At 43.0% G+C, this 25,899-nt stretch overlaps 1 protein-coding gene across 2 annotated transcripts in view; it reads right to left on the bottom strand.

Annotated features, from left to right (window-relative positions):
- Positions 1-25,899, bottom strand: part of agfg2 (ArfGAP with FG repeats 2) — an 83,140-nt gene that overhangs the window by 23,468 nt on the left and 33,773 nt on the right. Inside the window, exons 3-9 of one of the 2 annotated variants that reach the window (XM_051924878.1) lie at positions 23,736-23,851; positions 10,424-10,574; positions 8,372-8,519; positions 7,198-7,308; positions 4,024-4,056; positions 2,779-2,829; positions 746-818 (exon numbers count right to left, since the gene is read on the bottom strand). In XM_051924878.1, the coding sequence (XP_051780838.1) occupies positions 746-818; positions 2,779-2,829; positions 4,024-4,056; positions 7,198-7,308; positions 8,372-8,519; positions 10,424-10,574; positions 23,736-23,851 (683 nt within the window). Of the gene's footprint in view, positions 1-745; positions 819-2,658; positions 2,830-4,023; positions 4,057-7,197; positions 7,309-8,371; positions 8,520-10,423; positions 10,575-23,735; positions 23,852-25,899 lie in introns of both variants that reach the window. The other variant, XM_028798402.2, reaches the window with a different exon arrangement.

The following is a 25,899-nucleotide window of genomic DNA, read 5'->3' on the forward strand; positions in this document are numbered from 1 at the left end:
GTAAGCACTCACAAGAATATGAATGATGTAATGGGGGTCCATCTACCATTGATGGTAGTCAAATAGTGCACAGGCGGCGAGCAGCAGGCCTCAAAGTGACTAAGTCTGAGAATCAAGCTTTATGGAAATGTGATTGAGAGAGGAAGTCGGCCAAGGGATGCTGAGACACAAGAAGATACCAAAGAAACGTGTAGGATGAATGTTGATGGTACACATAAGGCATGAGATATCAAATTTTGTAACATTTGTTCTATTACTTGCCTTTGACTGGTAACGTAGCTAGCTGTAATACAATGTGGGAGACTTTATGGAGTTTCTCATAGGCCCCACCTTAACACTGGTCTGTGAATCTGAGAAGTCAAAAGCTGTGGCGACTCGTAGAAGAACAGGCAGCCCCAGGCCATCAGAAGGGCCTAGCTGTTAAAATGGAAATGAAAGAACCTGGAGCCACCAGTGGCCACACAATGTTATGGGATGGTACCGGACACCTGAAGTCACCTGGCCACATCATGCCAGTACAAGGCTGAACAGGACAATGACATGAAGAAAATGGAGGCCATCAACTGAAGGAGTCGGTCAGTGTGCCTCACAGTGTATAAAGGTTGGCCTTGCAAGGTTGACAGATGCCCACTTTTTTGACACTACATTCTCCCCTTCCTGCAGTGACTGAGGGGCTGTATGAGAGGCCACAGTCCAATAACAATTTGAAATACCCACAATTCCCTGAAGCTCAATGCCCTCTTACCTGCTAGGGGTAGTGCTGGATGACAATCTGTTGCCAAAGAAACTGCCAAACTCAGAGAGGCCACCAGGGGGTGCTGTGGAGGCAAGAAAGAGTCACTGTGAAATCAAAGGCTAGGCGACATATGCTTCTGCATAATAATAATAATAATAATTCTTTACATTCATATAGTGTTTTCTCACTACTCAGCACTTTTCATTGTGAGTGGGAAGCCACCTCAGCCACCACTAATGTGCAGCATCCACCTGGATGATGAGACAGCAGCCATTTTACGCCAGTAACACTCACCACAGATTAGCTGTTAGGAGGTGAAGTGGTGTGAGAGAGAGATAGCCAATTAGAAACAAGGGAAGATTAGGGGGCCAGAATGACTAGGCCGTGGTGGGCAATTTAGCATCAGGATGCACCCTGCTCTTTACAAAGGATGCCCAGGGATCTCTGATGACCACATAGAGTCAGGACTTTAGTTTTATGTCTCATCTGAAGGATGATGGGTGCCACCAGTCACTTAAAAAGAAACTGCCCAGGCAGCATCCAGTGGTGAGGGTACAAAAAATGTAAATGTGTCCATTTCTCCCCTGGTACAACCCAAGTATTGTTATGAACCATATAGTGCAATTTGCCATTGCTCTGGAACTTCTTAATAACAGCTAAACAACAATGAAATGAGACCTGGGGGGTGAAGATGTTTAGAAACTCCATCTTCCCTGTTTACGTGTACGCTTTTGGTTTGTAACGTCAAGAGTGTGGGCCAGTTTCTTCTTTGCTTGACGTCAGTGTTTGCTCCATTATCTGTTTGGTTTCCATGAGCATTTTTGTGTAATGGCGGGCATAGCTAAAGTAGTGCTACTGTTAACATTATTAACAGGACTTTTTACATGTTTACACTGAAATGTACGATTACTTTATCACTATACTGAGCAACAGAGGTGTCAGAATGCGCTACGGAGGTCATTGCTACATCGAACACTCCAACAACACAGACCCAGCCGCCAATGTTGCTGGTTTTGGACGAGACCTGGTCTGACCTCTAGTTGGTGGGACTACTTTGAGAATGAAGTGATTAATGCTGAAGAATGCGGAGATAATTTTTGTTTGTCAAGGACATTGCTGTTGTTTTAGTGAGCTGCTTCACTCACACATCGAAGGAAAGACAACAGTAATGAGATCGCCTGTCAATGTTGTCAAAAAAGTTGCCTGCACACTCTACTGTTTAGCAGACGAGGGGAGATTACACAAGATGGAAGACGCCTTTGGGTTGTCAAGACAGGTGGATTCTAAAATAGTAAGGTGAGTGTGTGAAGCAACAACAGTCCACATGGGCCCTCTTGACACAGATTTTTTTGTATATTTTTCATATGGAATTTTAAATTTCAGAATTTAAAAATGTGGATGGTATTTTTTTGAAGAATGAAGGATAAAAACTCACATTTTAAAAAATACCTGGATATGTGTGAACTAGGCCTAAGTAACATATAAAAATATATATCTTTGGGTGAAGTATCCCTAACACCCACGTTAACAGCTCTATAGCACAGGGCGCAAGATAGGAACAATCCATGCACTGGGTGTCAGTCCATCGCAGGAAGAACACACACACTCCTCAGGGGTCAATTTAGTGTCACCAACCCACCTAACCTGCATGTCTTTTTGAGGAAACCCACACAGACACGGGGCGAACATGCACACTACATGCAGAGAGGACCAGGGACATGACCACTAGTCTCCTTACTGCAAGGCAGCAATGCCACCACTGCACTACCCACACTGTATTTTTCTAATTTTAGTTTTCAGGCTTCCATAGGACCACCCCATATATCCCTTCTATTGCACTATATGTATTATAGAGACCATGGGGGGGGCAACTGCTGCAAGGTATGCAAAGCAAACATTAAGCCTCACAGGCTGTGGGTTACCCGTGTTGGGTGGAGATGGTGCTGAGAAGATGCTGTCCAGCTCAGTTAGTGCAGCATACTTGTCACCAGAGGTGGGTTGTATGGAAGCAGACCTCCCAAAGTCCACACTGCTGGACTTGCGGAAACTGCCAGGACCGGAAGAGGAGGAGGACGAGGAAGAGACATTACCACCTGAGGAAATAAAAGAGAGAGCAACGAAGTCACATTAAGAAAATCAAGCAACATCCTTGTTCTCGACCAGATTGGCAAAATAAAGCTAACCTTAAGCAAAAGTACACTGAAATGAATCATTGAGTTCAGTCACATCTCATCAGGCCTATGGCCTCATATGACAATCCTGAGCACACCCAGCAGCACAAAGAGGATACCTCAGTGGCAGATGGAGGCAGATTGCTGGGTCCATCTGGTAGGAAGATGAAGATGCCTGTCATGTGCAAGGAATGGCGGAAAAGGGAGTGATGGCTTCAAAATCGGGCAGAAGGAGATCAGCTGGGACCATGCATTGAGTTGAGTGCAATGAGAAAACAGATGAGCAACTTGGGACCTTGTTTCTCATTGCACCTCCAATGCATGGTCCTAGTTGATCTCCTTCTGACCGACTTTGAAGCCATCACTCCCTTATCTATGGGCATTTGGACTAAGACAAGCCTGGGTGTGTTCATTCATTAGATATCAAAGCTGCTTTATCCATTTCAGGGTCATTTGAGGCTGAAACCCATCCTGGCAACATTGGCCACAAGTCAGGAACAAGCATGAGGACAACTCAATGGGAATGGCAAAGTCCAGACATGAAACCACTCTGGAGAGACTTGAAAACATCTGTCCACTGGTGGTCTCCATCCAACCTGAGAGGATCTGCAGAGAAGAATGCAGAAAATCTCCCAATCCAGGTATGCAAAAAAAAACTCCAGGCTGGAACTGCTGCCAACTGGGCTTCAATAAAATACTGAGTAAAGGGTCTGAATATATGTGGCAATGGAACAGTTCACTTTTTTTATTTTTATTAAGTTTTCATAAATATCTAAACATGGGAGAATGGGGTGTTGAGTGTTGCTTGAAGAGGGAAAAAATTAATTGAAATGACTGGCTGCAACATAACAAAATGTGTAAAAAGTGAACGGTCTGAATACTTTCTGAAGGCACTGTATGCATATATATATATATATATATATATATATATATATATATATATATATATATATATATATATATATAGTTTCTTTGAAGTGTTCCTCACTCCCAGTTGCTTTCACCTTCCTCAAATTTTAAATCTGCCCACTCAATCCTGATCAATACACAGACATCAACACCAAACAAAAAGCCAAGGAATCTTTTAAGTATTACTGGAAAGGTCACAATACTCACCAAAAGGGAACGCGCTTCTGAATGTCCCGCTGGCTGAGAAATGTGAAGAGCCATCAAAAATAAAAAGAAACAACAAACATGAAGTGAGACTGAAGCAGCTGAGTGCTGGCATTAAGCTTAATGAGGAGACAGAATAGTTAAAACTGAAGGGCTGTGCCCACCAGAAACAGACAACAGAAGTCCTAGTATTATATATAGTAGTGCAATTGGTGGTGGAAGCAGAGGAGAGAGTTTCATTGTTTGTATGGTTACTGTATATTCCTCATTATAAAAGGTGCTTGGTGGATTAAAAAAATCCATTATGTTAACTGTGTCAGGTATTATTGGGTCTGGGGTTCTGTGGCATCCTCTACCGATTACTATATATATATATTGTAGGTGCCAAGAAGGAAGGACAGCATCCTGGCCAGGAAAAAGGAAGGATTCATACCCAGCCAGGAGGCTACAATGGAAGGAGCAGGTGAATAAGCCCACCGGAAGAAGCTCATCCCACCACACAACACGTGGCAGTGTTCATCAAGGCTGGACCACTTTAGGACACCTGCAGGGTGGCATGGGAGTTGGAGGCTAGAGATGTAGCCCTGTTGGGGAGGGGGTTCTTTTCGGACCACCAGAGGACGCTCCCAGGGGAGGACTGCCTTGGTTCATGTACGATCTGGAAGTGCTTCACAGCACATAGACTACCAAAGGCAGTTCCCAGGTCAACTGTAAAAGAGATCACACTGCCTCACTTGGACCAAATCAGAGTTGGGAGGCAGTGGGAAAGACTCAGTTAGAGGCTGGAAGGAGTAAGAATTTGTTTTGCATAGTGTATTCTTGGGTGTCACGGTGGCGCAGTGGGTAGCGCTGCTGCCTCGCAGTTGGGAGATCTGGGTTCGCTTCCCGGGTCCTCCCTGCGTGGAGTTTGCATGTTCTCCCCATGTCTGCGTGGGTTTCCTCCGGGCGCTCCGGTTTCCTCCCACAGTCCAAAGACATGCAGGTTAGGTGATTGGCGATTCTAAATTGGCCCTAGTGTGTGTGGGTGTGTTTGTGTGTGTCCTGCGGTGGGTTGGTACCCTGCCCAGGATTGGTTCCCTGCCTCGTGCCCTGTGTTGGCTGGGATTGGCTCCAGCAGACCCCCGTGACCCTGTGTTCGGATTCAGCGGGTTGGAAAATGGATGGATGGATGGATGGATAGTGTATTCTTTATTGATCTTTGCACATGTGATTACTGGGTAAAGAAATATCCTTTATTTTATTACTATTTATTATTTTGGGCATTACTGTGTCTGGGGTTTGGGGCTCGGGGCATCCCCTGATGGTTACAGAATATTTATAGTGTATGCCATGCCATTCAAACAATGACTGATTGGTAGTACATGTGCCATGAAAACATTCCCAGCACCATTACACCACCAACAACCTGAAAAGTTGACACAAGGTAGGTTAGGTCCATGGATTCATGGTGTTGGTGCTAAATTGTGATTCTACCATCTGTGCATCTCAGCAGAAATTGATCTTCATCAGACCAGTCTACATTTTTCCAGTTTGTCCAGTTTTGGTGAGCTTGTACCCACTGGAACCCAAAGTGGTCTTCTGCTGTTGTAGCCACTCAAGTTATACATTCTGAGAGGCTTTTCTGCTCACAACAGTTGCACAGAGTGGGTATCTGAGTTACTGGAGCCTTTCTGTCAGCTCCAACCAGTCTGGCCATTCTCCTCTGCCCTGTCTCATCAATAAGGTGTGTTTGTCCACCTGCCACACACTAGATATTTTTTTGTTTTTCACACTCTAGAGACCATCGTGCATGAAAATCCCAAAACACTCAAAGCAGCCCGTCTTACACCAACAATCATGACGCAGTCGACCTCACGGAGATCCCATGTTTTCCCCATTCTGGTGTTTGATGTGAACATCAACTGAAGCTCCTGACCTGTATCTGAAGGATTTGGGGTAACAGTGTTTAAGGCTGTTCAAGAAAAGCTTCACTGTCCTACACTCAGTGCTCGTCTCTGTGGGTGTTCCTCCCACATCACAAAGGCAAGACGTGTGAGGGGGGCCTCTGTGATGGACTAGTGCCCTGTCCTGGATTATGTATGTCCTGCTGTGTGCTCAAGTGCTGCCAGGGCAGACTCTGGTTTCTCAATGAGATTAATTGGATTTGAGAATGTAGTTATGTATTATCATTATAATACACTATTTAAATGTACAGTATATTGAATATAATACATATAAATATTCCTGAGCTCGTCACCAGGCTCTGAGGTCCATGGTGTTCAGGCTCACATTTCTTTGGCAGCTCTGCCTTTTAGCCAATTCCAAATACTTCCATTTTGTTTGTTTGTCCCAACAGTCACAGCTCTTGCCAACAAATTTTTGGACTTAAGTTACAAAAACTCTCGTCAACAGGATAATAACTGGCGGCATGCTTCTTCAGTGGCTGAGAATCTTTCCATAGTTTTTGCCAACTCTTTTACATTTTGCCCCTTTCACGCTAAGCAGGCGATATCCCTAAGATACTTTTATGATGCAATCCAACATTTCTAAAGTAAAACTGGTGCAGAATCGAACAGTCAGTCTGTAGTGGGGTGGTGCTGAACTGACATCCTTTAACCACTAGGCCACACTCCATAGAGGCTTAGTGGCAGACAGCCTGAAGGCGTCACACAGCGAGTGGCCGGGATGAACAGCCCTGAGAACAAGTGGAGCTGCGCAAACAATGGGATTGTCCTGTCACTGGCACTAAGGCCACTAAGCTTGCTCTGTGTGGGATCATCTGTGCTACTAAAGTGCCACCCAGTGGGTAAGAACTTGCAGCCCTGTGCTGTTCACTTTGCATACTGGTGCTCTAAATTTAAGATTATAATGCCTACAGATTACTGTTTGGACACTATATGTAAAAAAGACAGATAATGTTGAATATGCACTTTTCCCCAGAAGGAGGCACCTTTCACAAGAGACGAATTTTGTACTTATTTTTCAGGGAACAGTTAGGCGCCCCCGAGTGTGGCATTCACATATTTATATCTTATACTGCATAAAAGCAAGACACCTGGAGGACAGTTATGGCCACAAGGAGCATTGGTGAGAGGGGCTGGAGTGTGCTTTACAGTCTGGCACCTTACCCACCAGGCCATGCTGCCTGCTACAGGACAACTAAGGTTTAAACTGCAGCTACTCCTGTTGTTGGCTTACCTGTGGGTCTTGGCAGAGCTGGAAAGGCAGCACCAGCTGGAGGGGAAAGCACACCTGAAGAGGTTAATTCCTGGTTGTGGGCATCAAAACCTGGGAATGTGGGGCTACGACCTGCAACACAGCAAGAGACAAAAGAGAAAAATCAGGAAAAGGAGTAATTTCCGTTAGAAGCCATTGGCCCGGGAGGGATCTTTACAGTTCTTCAAATGCCTACTACACAGCATTTGTGGATCTTCTTTGTGTTGGGTGATAAAGCAACATGTTGGCTCCTGGTCAAAGCTCAAAGGCAACTGTAAGGTCTTTGTAGCAGCTACACTTGTTGAAACAGAGCGAGAGCCGGGGGTTCTCAATCTTTACGAGGTAGATTTGAATAGGAAGACTGTAGGGTAGAATATGGACAACATACTTTCTATGAGTCTAGCTGTTACACAGTCATAAATTGCTTCTTCTTCAAAGACGTTAAGTTGGTGTTGTTTGTATTTCTACAGGCTTCCACGCAGAATGAAAAAAGGTCTATCTCTCCATCTCACAAACTTGTTTATTTAAAGGAGGGGCATGGGAGCTGGAGCCTATCCCAGCATGCATCGTGTGCAAGGCAGGAATAGACAGAGCACCGGCCCACCCCAGGACAATGAAGAAGAGAACCAGACGGACCCCTTTTTAAAGCACAACGAATGAGTCGCTGTTGACATGGGCAGCATAGGATGGGTGGGGGTTGTGGGTTTACTGTAACCTCCAAAATGATTTAAATTAGTGGCTGCAAATATTTTATATAAATATTAAAAAAGCAGAGTTGGGGTCATCTCCTGGTCCACATCTCTGCTACAAGCAACAGCAAGTTAGATGGAATAATTGTATTGCTGTCAGGTCTTTAGGGGGCTCTCAGCACATTTAGGGGGGGTGGAGAAGGCTTCATCCTTCACTGTAATTCTGCTGATCTGTAAATATGAGTCTTGGTCCTGGAGGTGGTCATGACTGTGGTTTTCTTAGATGCTTGGGGGCTCAGCAATGCTACGTGAATCTGTTTCCTTTCATTAATATAAAGGGGCATCATGTCCATTTTGTTCAGCCTTGTTTATAAGGAGTGTAACAGCATGAGGAATCCATGCAAGGATTGAGAACAATCAGCCACCGTAACCCCACCCCATCACCCCCAAGCCGGCTTGATGCCCACCTGTACTTGACCTCCGCTGGCCTGTAGCTGTTAGCTGAGTGCCGTAGCTGAATGGGCGATGAGGAAGAGCGGTAAAGGCGTCCGTCCTCAGGTCAGTCAAGGAGCCAGGGGGCGCTCTGTGCAGCTGAGACTGGTTCAGAGAGACAGACTGAGAGACAAAAGAGAACACAGAGTGGGTGGGGTGGGAGACTCAGTCCTCTCCACTTTCATCATAAATGTTCACTTGTCATTAATACTGGAGACGTTACCTGTAAAGTTCTTAAAAATGTCACTTATGTTTCTGTCCGCCCTTACTCATGACATTTTATTTTTGGGGAATTTCCGCACTTATTTCTTATTACTAATGAAACATTTCGTATGGTTGTTGCCATTTTGTGATTCATGGCCACAGCCATGAGGCTTGCAGTTGCTCTGCTCGTTGCCAAGTCACACATCATGGTTATGTCATTGTGCCATTTTCCTTTTTATGTTGGTGGCACCCGGCAGTGTTTTACCCACTTATCGGCTTCTCTTTAGAAAGACAAAGTTTGCAATGCAAGTTAAGTCAATGCAATATTCTCTGACTTCTAGTCATAAGTTATTGTCAGACTTGTGGACTGCTTCGCCAGACAATGCCAAAGAGCATTAATTTACACAACTGACAAAGTGCTGGGCACAGTGGCGTCACTAGGGGTTCTGTCACTTTGTGTGGTAACTAAGGCCCAAATAAGAGTCCCGCAGGCCCCTGGGTGACTTGATGAATTGAACTCCTTAATACAGAGTAGATCATACTTTAAAAATGTAGAACAGGCCCACCCGGTCATTTAATGCAGCACGGTAATTGCCACTATTAATGGTGCGTGGATACTCGACTGCTTCATGGAGCTGGGTGGAAGGCCCCCTTGGTGAATTCAGCCCAAATACACTTGATCGTTTCATCAAACCCATGGTAATTTTATCAGCCAAAGATACTGCACAAAACTTTTATAGACAGACGTCTGGGTGTCACCCATTCTAATGATGTCATCTGGTGCATTCCACACCACTCCTGTGTGCTAACCATTCAGCACTGTTGTGCTCTCCCCCTTTATCTAACAGCTAATTGTGTGCTGCCTGACAGAACAGTTGTTGGACAAACAGTTAACAAATACAAGATGTTCAGCCACAATCCTGACCCTTTTTTTCATTTTTCCATTTGTTGTGAGACTAAAAAACACGAGGAGCTGCAAATCTGTTTAACAGGTCCAAAATAGCCACGTTCCTCATTCCCCATTGATGCATTAAATGCATTGTACTTCTGAATCAGGATTCATTGGTTGTCACCTCTCATGCACTCACAGCCCATCTGTATAACGAATGACAAAATAGTTAAAAAAAACTGAAAGAAATGATGCTGATACTTGTCGTCAGGGCATTGTTGATATATTCCCTGTTTCATTCCAACAGGTGGCACATTACAATCATTACCACTGCTTTATAGATTCTTATACTTATAAAAGGTGTAAAACAAGTTAAAAGATTGGAAGAAAAATGCTGATACTTGTCCTCAGTGTATTGTTGATATAAGCCCTGTTTCATTCCAACAGGTGGCACATTACAACTGCTTTATAGATTCTCTTCCCTATAAAAGGTGTAAAACAAATTAAAAAATTAAAAATATGATATTTAAATGATATTTATCCTCAGTGCTTTGTTGATATACGCCCATAAAAAAATCTTGGCTCACGGCACAGTGAGCCATAAAGCAGTTTTGTGCCTCACCATGTATTTGTAAATGATGACCACCTGGCTTCTTTGTATTGACAATGTGGGTGTCAGAAGTCACTGAAATGAATGCCAGGCAGACAGAACTGCACACAACCTTTCCTCCCCATTGCCCTCACCCCCTACATTGGAGGCCATCCAGGACTCAAGATGTTCCCTCTGCACCCTTGTGTTAAAACTATCTTAAAGCACTTCACAGCTCCTCTTTTCTTTCCTGATTCAGCATTTCACTTCACCTTGAAAACTGGACATGTCACTCATGTGGAGGTGCAGAAGCAGAGAGTGACCACAGAGGAGTCTATTCATTACCTGGGACAGAGTGGGCCTGCTGATCGACAGGAGTGGGGTGGGCGCTTCCTTCGGAGATGGCACTTTCTTGCCATTCGGGGCTGAACTCCATGACCCACTGGGCTCCACTGTGGTTCTAATGCCAGTCCTGGCCCTGTCCGGTGACACTGCCCTGCAAGAGGAACATGGGGACTGCTTTACAAAGGTCACTTTTGATATCTGCGACAAACACAAAGAAATTCAAGGACTTCATTTAATTGTTCCATTTATACAAAAGTATATAGTGCACTTCACAATGATAACACATAAAACCCAAAATACAAAACAAATAATTTAAAATTTGAAAATAAACATTAAAAACATTGAAATAGCTGAAAACAATTTTACATGTATGATCAATAGACTTGAAATTAATAAAACATAAAAGACTAAATATTCTTGATTGTAATAGAAATTTGTCATTTGTCACGCTTTGCTAGAGGACCACAGAGGGCTGGATAGTTAGTATAGACATAACATTAAAAATAACAATCATAATCAGTGACCTTGAAATAGCCTAGAAGGATACCCCACAATGTGTTTGTTTGACATTTGTCATTTTTAATCTTCTTAGAGTGGCTCTTAGAGGGCTAGGACCACCGGTAAAGATTCAAATATCAAAAATGTTATCATATTCGTGATCAGCAACCTCAAAAGCATATAAAACAGACCGCTCCACATGCCTATAATTACTGGTCCTCATTTTATATGTTTTGTGAAAAGGAGTGACTTTCACCCCTTATATGCCATTAGGGGGTGATCCCCTGTGGTCAGTTGATGTGGCCTGCGCAACTTTTGTAACCATTTTTGCTGAAGGTATCTATTGTTGACTCTTTACATTAAAAATGTAATTTCCTGCCTCAAAAATGGCCTAAAAAGGTGGGGGTTTTAAGGTCTGGCGGCCCAAACTTTATGGAGGAAACCCCAAAAAAGCTCGACATTTTGCATAACTAAATTCAGTATCCAGAAGCCATTAAGAAAGCTAACAGAATGTCAGGTTATATAGCACCTTAATGTGTGGAGTACAAGTCCAAGGAGTTTCTGCTCAAGTTTTATAACACCACGGTTTTCAAACTGTGGTACGCGTACCTCTGATGGTACTTCAAGTCATGCCAAGTGGTACTCGTGTGGTCCTTTATTTTCCACGAATCGATGTTGCTAGAATGCCAATATGTTGCATGTAATCATATATAGTATAAGTATACTACTGTAAATGCGTGGAAGACTCCAAGCTGGCTTTTATTAGCGCGGGCACCCATTTCCTTAATTAGTTTAATATCACTTCAACGTCATAATTATAGTCATTATAGTGACTTTTTCTTCAAAACAACACGGGCGTAAATTAACGATTCATTGACAGTGGTACTTCAGTTTACTGGTCCTCGCGGAGTGGTACTTGTTCAAAAAAGTTTGAAAACCGTGGTTATAACACACTGGTGAGGCCTCATCTGGAGTCCTGTGTGTAGTTTTGGTCTCCAGGCTACAAAGAGGACATAGCAGCACTGGAAAAGATCTAGAGAAGAGCGACTAAGCTGATTCCAGGTCTACAAGGAATGAATTATGAGGAAAGATTAAAAGAGCTGAGCCTTTACAGTTTAAGCAAAAGAAAATTAAGAGGTGACATGATTGAAGTGTTTAAAATTATGAAGGGAATTAGTCCAGTGGATCGAAACTGTTCATCAAGAATGGGGACACAGTTGGAAACTTGTTAAGGGTAAATTTCGCACAAACATTAGGAAGTTTTTCTTTACACAGGGAACGATAGACACTTGGAATAAGCTACCAAGTAGTGTGGTAGACAGTAAGACTTTAGGGACTTTCAAAACTTGACTTGATGTTTTTTTAGAAGAATTAAGTGGATAGGACTGGCGAGCTTTGTTTGACTTACTGGCCTGTTCTCATCCAGATTGTTCTAATGTTCTAAAAAACTCACCACTTCCACTGCCACAAGTATCCAGACCCTTTAACTCAGTTCCTATATGAAGCCCCTTTGGCAGCAGTTCCAGCTTGGAGTCTTACTGGGTCTGACGTGACCAGCTTCAAACCCCTGGATTTGGGGATTTTCTGCTGTGCTTTTACCTGGAGGTCCCCTCAAGCTCTGTCGGGTTGGATGAAGACCATCAGTGGACAGCTACGTTCAGAACTTTCCAGAAATGTTCAGTTGGGTTCAAGTCTACACTCTGGGTGGGCCACTCAAGGGCATTCCCAGAGTTGTCTCCAAGCTACTCCTGTGTTATCTTTGCTTCGTTTTCAGGGTCACTGTCCTGGAGGATTAACCTTCAGCCCTGTCTGAGGTCCAAAGTGCTCTGCAGCATGTTTTCATCAAGGACATATCTGTACTTTGCTCCGTTCAGCTTTCTCTCAACCCTGAATTGTGCATAGGTGATGAGCGGTGCCTCCAGACATGAAACTTAGAACTGACATCAAACTCTTCAGTCTTGGTTTCATCAGACCAGAGAATTTTATTTCTCACAGTTTGAGAATCCTTCAGGTGCCTCTTTTGCATACTACAAGCTGCCTTTCATGTGTTGTCCAGCCACTTTGCCATAAACCCCAAGCAGGTGGACGGTTGTCCTTGTAAAAGTTTCTCTCATCTCCACACAAGTTCTCGGATGCTCAGCCAGAGTGGCCATCGGGTACTTGGTAACCTCTCTTACCAAGGCCCTTCTCTCCCAAGTGCTCAGTCTGGCGGGGTGGCAAGGCTCTACAAAGAGTTGTGGTTGTTCCAAGCTTCTTCCATTTAGGAATTATGGAGGCCACTGTGCTCTTTGGAACCTTCAATGCTGCAGACATTGTTTTGTCACCTTCCCCAGATGTGTGGCTTGACATTATGCTGTCTCTAAGCTCTGCTGGCAATTCCTTCAACCTCATGGCTTGTTTTTTGCTCAACTGGGGGACCTTCTACAGACAAGAGAGTGTCTTTCCTAATCATGTCCAGTCAACTGACTTGATCACAGGTGGGACTCCAAACAAGGTGTAGAAACATCTCAATGATAAGCAACAGCATGGGGTGCACCAAGTGTCAGAGCAAGGGGTCTGAATTTTATCTTTAATAAATTAGCAAAAATTCCTAAAATCCTGTTGTTATCCTAGGGCAGGGGTAGGCAACGTCGGTCCTGGTGAGCCGCAGTATGTGCAGGTTTTTGTTCCAACCCAGTTCCTTAACGAGAACTCAATTATTGCTGATGAAGCACATATTGCTTAAGTGACATTTTGATGCTTCATTTTAGTGGTCTCGCTTGTTAAGGTTCTCCAACCTTAATTGCTTATTTCAATCTTAAACTGCTGCATTCAGTGTTTTAATTGCTCCTTATTAGCAATAAGATGTAAAAGACAAAGCAGCCAGCAGTTCTCCAGCTAGCTTTTTTCCAATTACATCTGTGTGTTGTCATCATGCACAGTTTGATTTAATAAAACACTTAATAGAAAAATGTGACAGACTGAAAATGATCTGTTTTAGGCTTCATATCATTTGGATGATATCTTTGGAAAGGAAAAAAATCTACGATATAAGAGCCTTACATTGCACAGACTAACAAGCCATAAAATTAAATAAGGTCTGAGATTGGCAATGATTGGTTTCTAATTAAGCAATTGGGTTGGAATGAAAACCTGTAGCCACTGCGGATCACCAGGACTGACGTTGCCTACCCCTGTCCTAGGGTATTGAGTGTTGCTTGATATGTGAAAAAGTTAATTTAAATGATTTAATCAGAAGGCTGCAACATAACAGAATATGAAAAAAGTGAAGGGGTCTGAAGACTTTCAGAGGTGCCTCATACTTTGAACGATTCTAACTTTGAACATTCCAGAGTTCGAGCGCTAAATTCGAGAGGAATTTGATCCATTTGATGCTGCTATGATCAAACTGCACATGCAGTAAAAAAATACAGCAACGGATGGCGGATACACAGTGAGCGTCAACGTCACCGGTTGTGCACCCAAGTCATCTCTTGCTCTCACTGTGAAAGCATCTCTTGCGTTACGCTTGTGTGTTTTTAGTCCTTTTTCCTCTTTATTTTTGGTGTGTTTGGTTATAGCTATAAGTCCTATCTATTAACCATGGCATGCAAGAAGAGTGTGGAAGCAACAAAACCTAAGAAGAAGGTTGTAGTATCGACGATTGAGGTGGAAAAGGAACTTATCACGAAGCATGAAGGAACAGAAAATGCAATTTTCATTTATTATACGGTATTTACATATTTTATTTATTATTTTCATGTTTTAATTTATTATCTACGGCATTTAATTGTGTTATTTTTTACCTTTTATTATGTGTATAATTATGTGTATTTGCTGTTTAAGGTTATCAAAATGAATATTTGTTTAGGATCTAAGAATGGATTAATTCACTTTCCATTATTTCAAATGTGGAAAACTGATTCAGACTTCAAACAGTTCAGAGTTCAAACGGCCACCTGAAACGCATTAAATTCAAAGTGTGAGGCACCACTGTACATAAAAACGGAAAATTAACATAAGCCACAGAACAAACTCTGACTGTAACATAGCAATCTTTACTTCTCCTTTTAGACAGATAGATAGATAGATAGATAGATAGATAGATAGATAGATAGATAGATAGATAGATAGATAGATAGATAGATAGATGTGAAAGGCACTATATAATAGATAGATAGATAGATAGATAGATAGATAGATAGATAGATAGATAGATAGATAGATGTGAAAGGCACTATATAATAGATAGATAGATAGATAGATAGATAGATAGATAGATAGATAGATAGATATGAAAAGAAATAAATAATAGATAGATAGATAGATAGATAGATAGATAGATAGATAGATAGATAGATAGATAGATAGATAGATAGATAGATAGATAGATGTGAAAGGCACTATATAATAGATAGATAGATAGATAGATAGATAGATAGATAGATAGATAGATAGATAGATAGATATGAAAGGCACTATATAATAGATAGATAGATAGATAGATAGATAGATAGATAGATAGATAGATAGATAGATAGATAGATAGATAGATTGTGTGGCACGCGGCTGGAGGTGGTACCCAGCCGGGACGCCCAGGAGGACGGGATGAGGGCTTGCGCCTCCTCCAGACCATGAGGGGGAGACCGCCCTCATGATTTTGGGGACCACGGGTACAGAGCTTTGAAGCTCAGCCCTATAGGGGCCCATGGTCACCGCCAGGGGGCGCCCCGATGCCTATAGAGCCCTGGACCTCAGCACTTCCACCACACCCGGAAGTGCTGGGGGGAAGAGGATCGGGGACACCCGGAGTGCTTCTGGGTGCAGAGCCGGTACTTCCGCCACACTGGGGAGTGCCGGCAGAAGTTCATCGGAAGACACCTGGAGCACATCCGGGTGTGTAGAAAAGGGGCAGCCTCCCTCCATTCAATGGCTGGAGTCGGGTGGAAGAGGACAGAGCTCGGAGGAGAGGAGAGGAGAGGAGTGGAGGCAGACCAGAAGAGAGACGAGGCATTGTACTGAGGGCCTGGACTTTGGGGTGATGGTGCTGCGGAACTGGGTTGTGCGTGATCACTGCTGTATACAGTAATCCCTCACTATATCGCGCTTCGACTTTCGCGGCTTCACTCTATCGCAGATTTTATATGTAAACACATTTAAATATATATCGCTGATTTTTTGCTGGTTTGTGGGTTTCAGTGGACAATGGGTCTTTTAATTTCTGGTACATGCTTCCTCAGTTGGTTTGCCCAGTTGATTTCATACAAGGGACGCTATTGGCAGATGGCTGAGAAGCTACCCAATCAGAGCACGTATTACGTTTTAAATAAAACTCATCAAATATATTGTGAGCACCAGGGCTGTTCGCACCCCTAGAGGATTCGGCCGCTCCTCATAAAACGCTGAAAGACTACCTTCACATTGCTCACTTCCCTGCTGGGATTCCTTGCAGCTGCTTTGTCATGTGACATGCTTCCCGCACGGTGCTTCACATACTTAGAAGCTCGAACAGCACCTATTGATTTTTGATTGTTTGCTTTTCTCTCTCTCTCTCTCTTCCTGATATTCTCTGCTCCTGATGCGCACTCCTTTGAAGAGGAAGATATGTTTGCATTCTTTTAATTGTGAGACAGAACTGTCATCTGTCTTGTCATGGAGCACGTTTAAACTTTTGAAAAAGAGACAAATGTTTGTTTGCAGTATTTGAATAAAGTTCCAGTCTCTCTACAACCTCCTGTGTTTCTGTGCAAATCTGTGACCCTAGCATGACAACATAAAAATAACCATATAAACATATAGTTTTTCCTTCATGGATTTTCACCTTTCGCGGGAGGGGGTTTCTGGAATGCAACCCCCGCGATCGAGGAGGGATCACTGTATACAATTGTAAATTAACGTGTGTTGGGTGACAAAACGATGTCTGCCTGTGTGTGTCCGGCCTGTACCCCACAATAGATAGATAGATAGATAGATAGATAGATAGATAGATAGATAGATAGATAGATAGATAGATAGATAGATAGATAGATAGATAGATAGATAGAACTTTTCTCAGTACCCAAAGGGGTACCACCTCAACAAGCACCACCACTGTGCAGCACCCACCTGTATGATGCGACAGGCGGAAGCCATTCTTGTGGCAGTAGGCTCACCACATATTAGCTATGAGGTGTTTTAGGGGTTGTGGAATTTTTAGTTAATATAAATAAACATTTACAAAATATTACGGTATATACTTAGATGAAGTTGTAACAATGATTTATTAAAACAAAAGGAGAAGGACTGACGATAACTAAACGTGGCTTAAAGCTTGAGCATGTGAGGTCTGCCTCATTACTGAGAAACTACCAGCTTGATTCCCAAGGTTAGAATGAGGTAAATGAGTGACGAACACCCCTCTAGAAAGTGAGGATAAACTAGTTGGAAAGCCCAAAGACCCCTTCTATGAAGCGGTGCCAAGATTAATAAAAGAATCCGCAGCTCACCCCTATTTATGAGCCAGCGTTCAGGTAAAAGGGAGAGTCAAAAGGATTCAGAAAATACTGGGGGCACCAGATGACTGGATGAAATAATAAAGCTATGTATATAAAGGATCAGAATGATATGATGTATTCGATGAGGTAAGGTAGTAGAAAAGCATGAAAGCAAATGAATTATATTAATTATTCTTCACTCCATGGACCAAGACATTTGTGCATATCTCTGTGTAAATAAAGAATTGTTCTGCATTCTCATCTGGTCTCCATGAATAACTTTGTTGAAAATAGAAGAAAGCTTTTTCCACAACAGGGTGATAGTGATAGTTAGCCAATAATGAACAGGGGATGATTAGGGGGCTAGAATGACCAGCCTGTGGGGGGCAGTTTAGGCAGGACATCAGGATACACCCTGCTCTTTATGAAGGATGCCTCAGGATCTTTTATGACCACAGAGAGTCAGTGCCTCTGGTTTGCATCTCATCTGAAGGATAGTGCCATTTTTACAGCACAGTGTCCCCGTCATGGCACTGGGACATTGGGATCCACATTCAGACCACAGGTTAAGCTCCCCCTGCTGGTCTGTCTCCCATCCTAGTGCTGCCTGGGCCTGAACATGCTGAGCTTCAGGTGAATAAGCTGCTCTGTAGGCCAAGTGGTACCTTGAGGATTGTATTTGGTTTTTTAGATTTTCTTTTGGTTTTGCCATACTTGTATTTTTCTTTTCATTCCCTTAGTTTTTGAACTTAGTACTTTGAAATTTAGACATTATTTTTTGTGTTCCTTTAATTTAAAATCATAAATGAAATACAGTAGTTTAAGTTTCCATATGCATGGTCAGGTTTTTGACAGGGCTGAGTGGACTCAGATATTTCTGCTGCAGTTTCCAATGAGACTACTTGACCACTCCATGTTCTCAACGTAACCTCTGACTTTCGACTGACTATGTGATGGCAGCCCTACCTCCTATGTTTTCAAATAAATTTAAAAAGAAAGTGAAACAGAAGTGGCATCTGCACCTGGCGCTCTGTATTTTAGGGGATGCCCAGTGACAGTAGATTCAACTCCCATACTCATTCTTCAGTTTTAAATGTTATTACAATCCCATGAGCACACGTCAGCCCCTAAACTCCTCCCGTCATTGTGTTTACCACAAAGTCCACTGCAGCTTTGGCTCAGCACTCCACCCTGGCATGGTAGTTTATTGGTGACACACAGGTCACTAAATCCACTGTACATCTAGTCCTTCATATTCTTCCCTTGCAGATGGGTTTTTGCAAAGAAATCTGCTGAAACTTCAACCCCTATACTCCTCCCTCCCTCATGCCTATCAGGAGATAAATGGCAGTAAACGAAAACTTCAGCCCTTCCCTTTTCTCATCAAGTCAAGTCTATTTTATTTAAAAGAACAGAAGTTGACGAAAGTGCTATACAGCTTCCATAAATATACCAATAGATACAGTATACAATAAAACCTCGGATTGCGAGTAACTTAGTTTGCGAGCGTTTTGCAAGATGAGCTAAATGGTTTAATAAATTTTAACTTGATAAATGAGTGAGGTTTTGCAATACAAGTAGTCCATATACGCTTTGTCGGCCGAGTGTCATGTGATCACAACTGAGCCGACGGTTCTTCTCTCTCTCTCTCTCTCTCTCTCTAGCTGTGGGATTGTAGGTAGTCGACTCCCATTCTCGGTCTCAGTGGGCTGCCTCACTCATATAGTCAACATCCATACGAGAGTATAATGTTTACTATAGCATTGTGACCACGTGTGTGTGCTGTAACATGTGACTCCCTGTCATGCACCCCAAAACACGAGGCTGAGTCTCAGCACTTTAGCAAAACCAGCTTTATTCAGTGTGAAACAGGAACAGCACGGTTATTTATTGCAGAAGGATCTACCGCTCTCCTATACAGGGACACAGCAATCAGGCAGGGTCGTGACCAGGTTAGTGGCTAAGTAATACTGTTCCCTTGTGTTTATAATGTTCCTTGCATCACACTCATCGACGGCGGGCGCTTATAGAGCGACCACAATCTTTTCGGATTCGCTTTTATGGCGAACTGCTACAGCGCTGGGAGCCTGCGGTTGCTTGCTTCAGGACGGTCTTCCGCGTGTCGTCCCATTGGGGGGGAATCCCAAAAGAGTTTAGAAACCTTACAGTGTGTAAAGCATTTTTTAAAATTTTGTGTCCAAGTGTAGTGACTCTTCAGGCAAAAGCAACTGCCATTGGATAGGTTTTCCTTGTTAAAGACGCAAAAAAAGAAAAAGATTCCAGTGAGCCAACAGATAGCAGGGATTTTGTTAGTCAGAAGGAAAGTTGTCCTATAAAATAACCCTCCTCCTCCTCCCTCTCGTCTCCCGTACACCAGCCATGATTCTTCTCAAAGGTAAAGTGCAGGTTAATTTGTTTTACATATTTTTACTTTATATTTTGTATTAATCATTTTCATTTGAATATTTTTGGGTTGCAGAACGAATCATCTGAGTTTCCATTATTTCTTATGAGGAAATTCACTTTGATATACGAATGCTTTGGATTACAAGCACATTTCCAGAACGAATTATGCTCGCAAACCGAGGCACCATTGTATATTTAAATACAGTAAATAAACACATCAAAACTAAATGCACACATACAAGTTTAAAAAGCTAAGACATAAAAAGAGGCTTTCAGGTAGGATTTAAAAGTGACCAATGTTGGTGCGGACCTAATATAAAAAGGAAGAGTTTAGGGGCAGTTACTGCAAAAGCACGGGCCCCACTAAGCTTAAGTCTGGATTAATAACTTCTGGTCAGAGGATCTCAGTGACCATGCAGGAGAGTAAGGTCAGTAAGATAGAAGGGGGCTAAACCGTTCATCCTTGTTTGTTTGTGTAGGGTACACATGCTGACACACCTTTTTGGCAGCTCCGCTCCTTATTTTCCTCAATTCCTGAGTTTGTAAAGATGATGAATGCCAACAAATGTATACTGAGCTCGTCACTATAGTTCTCCATTCTTACTGTGTTTATACAGGATTTAAAAAGTCAGGAAAGGCGAGATCAGCCCAGAGAGTCACCTCTTCCTGGCTCTTACAGGACATGAAGTTCAACTAATAACACAACAGATTCCGTCCCTCTAAGACTGCTCTCTTCTTTAAGTGTTTTTATAGGGCACAAAAAACAAGTAAATGTGAGTGCAGTCCCTATACTCCTCCCTTCCCACACAATTTACACAGAATGTGACATTGAACTAACATTAAGCAGATTTAATCCCTCTGCTAATCTCAATTTAATGAGTTTGCGTAGAGCACAAAAGCGAGTTAATTAATATGTAGCAAATGTAGACTCCTCACTTCCTAAAGTGTTTGTATAAGCTACAGATGTCATTGAATAAATTTTGTCCCTATGCACATCCCTTCTGAAAGTGCAAATGCAGGGCACAAACATCAGTAAATGTGAGCTCCGTCTCTCCCTACAGTATGTAATGAATGCACATTAGGCATGAACTTCAACAAATACGCAGCACATTCAGTCCCTCTACTCCTCTCTTCTTGATGTGTTTGTATAGGTCACTAAAAACAGTAAATACAAGTGCAGTCCTCCAATTCTCCCCCTTCCTAGTCAATTTACGTAGGACATAAACGTTAACTAATATTCTTCAGATTTAGTTCCTCTACTCCTCCCATCTTAATACGTTTGAAAAAGTAAAAATGTCAATGAATACAAGTTCTGTCCCTCTACTCCTCCTTTTTAAATGTATTTGTAAAGGGCACAAAATCGAGTACATGTGAGTTCAGTCCCTATATATACTCCTCAGTTTCTAATGAGTTTAAAAAGGACATGAACTGCAACTATCTTGCTTCAAGTCTAGTTGCACTGCTTCACAAAGTCTGATAATATGAATGCAGTTTCTATACTCCTGCCTTCCTAAAGAATGTACACAGGACATGAACCCTAACTATAGTCCCTATGCTATTCTCCTCTCCCTAATATGTCTGTATAGGGTACAGATATCAATGAATACAAGTTTTGTCCCTATGCTCATCCCTTCTTAACACTAGAATTACCAGAGCCTACGAAAAAACTCAGATCAAAACCACTCACATCTACAGTTATTCAGAGTTTCAAATAAAAACTAACAGCGTCAGATCCCTAGGTGGGGGGGCGATAGTATGTATCATGATCGTGACTGAGAGAATAAAAGTGGAAAAAGAAACGGTAACTTTTACAAGTCCTATAAATGTACGCCATCTGTTACAGACGCAAACCAAATGTATGTGTGTACTGTATAATATTAACAATAAGATCAGCTCACTACTGAAAACGGCAAATATAGGAGGCAGTCAGGATCGAACTGGGGACTCTAGAATAGAAGTCAGCAAATCTTACTGCTACGCCATGGAAGCTGTTGTATCGTCCTCAAACCTTTTGTGAAAGTGTTTATTTGATTTTTGGACTTCAGGCTTCACACATTATATAGTTTATGCCAACATTTTGTCATTTACTACTCAAATATGAAAAACGTTTCTGTTTTAACAATGTGTTTACACAGATTATTGTACAAACGGAACACACATGAAATGCATGTGTTCAAAATAATGATCTATTATTTCCACTCTAAAACTCTAGCACTTCACTCCCAGATAATCAATCAAGGCATGAGCTGGGAGAATTTTGTGCACGTTCTGCGGCGGTGGGGGATGGAATAGCAGGCTGCTTGTCTTAATCGGCACATTTACAGGACAAAAGATGCTGAGGGAGAGGTGTGAACGGATTTAAGGTGGGCCGGATCTATGAGTTTTTTCGTAGGCTCAGGTAATTCTAGTGTTAATGGGCTTGTATACAGCGCAATAACAAATAAATATGAGCCTATACTCTTTTATTCCTAATGAATTTAAACAGGACATGAACTCCAACTATCTTGCTGCAAATGTAGTCCCTCTGCACCAAAAGTCAGTTAATAAAAATGTAGTTCCTGTACTCCTCCCTTCCTAATGAATGTATATTGTGGCAGGTGGCCGGGTGCGGCCCTCAATCAGCCGCCTATATAACGAGCCGCCGCCCTGCAATCAAGGCTGGAGTCGGGTGAGGAGGTGGACGAGGTCAGAGGAGGCGGCAAGGAGAGGCCCTGAGTGTGTGCGCAGTGAAGAGACGGCTTGGAGGAGAAGCCAGGACTTTGGGAGACTGTTGGGGTTTGTTGGTGGCGGTGCACTTAGTGACTTGTAAATAATAAGAGTGTAAATAAACGTGTGGTGATGGACTGCAACGTGTCTGCCTGTCTGTGTCCGGGCTGTTCCCTTCTACAATATGCAGCATTAACACCATCTAATTGTGGGCAGCACAGTGGAGCAGTGGTAGCGCTGCTGCTTTGCAGTAAGGAGATCTGGGTTCGCTTCCTGGGTCCTCACTGCGTGGAGTTTGCATGTTCTCCCCATGCCTGCGTGGGTTTCTTCCAGGTGCTCTGGGATTCCTCCCACAGTCCAAAGACATGCAGGTCAGGTGCACTGGTGATCCTAAATTGTCCCTAGTGTGTGCTTGGTGTGTGTGTGTGTGTGTGCCCTACGGTGGGCTGGCGCCGTGCCCGGGATTTGTTCCTGCCTTGTGCCCTGTGCTGGCTGGGATTGGCTCCAGCAGACCTCCATGACCCTGCGTTGGAAAATGACTGACTGGCTAATACCATCTAATATGTAGAAAATTTAGACCCACTACTCCACCCTTCATGATATTTTTCAATTGGGTACAAACATCAATGAATCCAAGCTCTGTCCCTATACTCCTCCCTTCTTAATGTGTTCATATGGGGCACAAAAACCTGTAAATGTGAGCTCAGTCCCTATAGTTGTACACACTGCAAGAATATCATGAATTAATTGGCTGTAATTTCAATCCCTATACTCTTCTGTTAAAAATGTGCTTCTCCCTTAGCAGAACTGCAGTAAATGCACCTACTGTATAGCCCTTTCACTTCTTTCATTCTCAGGTTTCTCTGTGTGCCACAAATGTGAATACATTTCTGACTACTTTGTTCCTTTTACTCCTCCTGTATTGAGTTTACACTGGCCAAACATAATGGTAATGGTGCTTCAGATTTAGTTCTTGTACTCCTTTCTTCCTAATTTGCCTATCCAGGGTATAAATCTCCATAAATATGAGTACAGCACTTGGATTCCTCTATTCTATGAGTGTTACAGTCAAACATAAATGCCAACAAATCTGAGCTACTTAAAGCCTATACTCCTCCCTTCTCTGAGATGTTGCGTGTGCCTATACAGTAAAATCAAGAAGTGTCCTGTCCCAGTGTTATAAAATTTGGCCAGAAAGGGCAACATTAAAAAATGGAGGCTGAAAAACAGAGGTATTAAAAACTTCTCACCATTTCTTCTTCTCATATTTATCCTGCAAGAACTCCTTCAGCCTGCGGGGGTCTCGAGAGTCAGGAATAACTTGAGTGCGGCGATCGAATGTGCCAAGCCAAATGCGACTACAGACCTGCAAGAATCCAGTGGAGAGAACAGTTTAAAAAAATTGAAGCTGGAGGTGAGAAACGCAGAACACACAACAGTAAGTGCCCTTATTAAGGCTGGGCACCCCGAGACGATGCCTTCAGACCAGTCATTCATTCATTACCTGTGTGTCCAGTTCAGGGTCACTGGGCTTCAAACTGGAACCAACCCTTGGAAAGGTGCCAGTCCATCACATGGCACAATTAGTGACAATAATTATGCTAACCTGTGGTCTTTGAGATGTAGAAGGAAATCCAAAGTGCATGGAGAAAAAACACAGCCAGACACAGGGAGAACATGCAAATGCCACACAGGCAACCAACCACTGGGTGCCAGGCTCAAGCCAGGTCCTTGAAACTAAAAGACAGCAGCACCAGCAACTGTAGTCCTGGGAACACCCCCATAACCAGGTGTGTGAAGCTTGTCACGTCAGACCCAAGGTGACTCCAGGCTGGAATTGATGTTAAAGGGGCTTCAACTAAGTACTGACTAAAGGGTCCGCATACCAGCTTGTATACAATATTGGAATTCTTTGACTGACTTCCAGTACCATTACAACTCTGTCCCTGAATCTACTGCTGTAAGTGCCATTAGGCCAGGAAGGAGGAGTGCGAAGGTGGTCGTGCAGGACACCTGAGCTGTTCAGTTGTCCATGTCCAGAAGATCAGGCAGCTTGGTGCTAGTAATATTCGTGCCACCTTCACCCAGTGCTTTACATTCTTAAGACAAGCAGGTGCCATACCCGGATGGGATGCCACAGGGCCTGCCAACTCTTATTCTGTGACATGCTGGCTGTTGTTTTCAAAATGGCTTGACAATTCAGGGAGTGGCTGCTGAATTCTCAGACAGGCGTGGTTCAAGAGTCACACCTACCTCTAGTGTTTGGAGTATTCGCGGTGAGGCCATCTAGGACTACTGTCACCTCCCCTCAAATAAGCAGTCTTTACATTATATACACCATAAACATCGGCCCGATTCATGAATGTCTCCACACAACTCCCAGATGTCAGATGGCTGTCAGTGACCTGCATAAGGGCACACTGGGTGACATTTTAGCGCGGCAAGGTCACCATTTGGCGCCTCAGCCGTTAAGCCACAGGGTCCTGTGGCGTTTGACGGCCCTTTTCGCCATTCCTTGAGATTTGTCCTGCTGAAGTGGGAAATCCAAGGTGTAGGTGAAAATATTTAAGACACGCAGGTCAGAACAAGTTGAAGAATTCATACACAAGTGGCCCGCCTGCTCTGCTGGGTTGGAAGACAGCGGCGTGGGAAAAACAAACAGACTCCAAGAGCTCCAGGAACATCAAGAACAAGTCAGAGCGGGGCTGTTGTGTGGACCCCAGAAGTCTGTCGATCGGGTCAAAATGATCACTCTAGTAAAGCTAAACTACAAGTGTCAGATCACTCAAGTGGGTGTGAAACAGTTAATCAGTTATCTGATAATCCACAGCCACCTGACAGACACAGAGTTCTGGGTTCAAATCCTATGTCTGCTTGCTTTTTGTCCGGAGTTGGCATGTTCTCCTCATGGTCTACATGGATTTGCCCAATTTATGCTGGCACAGTTGTCAGGGTCCTGCTTTCCATTTTCAGGGTTAAATCCTGTCTGCTTGTTAACTGTGTGAAGTCTGCACATTGTGACTGGTGGCCCAAACACTTGTCTGCCAGGTGAAGTAGCTTTGGGAAATTGTGTGCTTGAGTGGGCCTTGTGATGGACTGGCACCTGTGAGTCTTGGGTGGATTAAATGGGTTGGAGGAAGATCTTCCTGATGATGTGTACGAGAAACCAATGCTCCCTCTAATGCAGTCTTACATAGTGCCCATAAAAAGTGTTTACCCCCTCCAGCATTTCCACATGTTACTGTTGGGCCACATTGAATCTCTGTGGATTTAATTTGTTTTTTTTTTTGGCATTGATCAAGAGACTCTTTCATGTCAAAGTGAAAACAAATCTTTGCAAAGTAGTTCTAAATTAATTAGAAATATAAAGCACAAACCAATTGACCTCATAAAAATGTAACCCCCATTTAATAT

The sequence above is a fragment of the Erpetoichthys calabaricus genome, chromosome 3 (assembly GCF_900747795.2).
Source record: "Erpetoichthys calabaricus chromosome 3, fErpCal1.3, whole genome shotgun sequence".
Taxonomy (NCBI): Eukaryota; Metazoa; Chordata; class Cladistia; order Polypteriformes; family Polypteridae; genus Erpetoichthys; species Erpetoichthys calabaricus.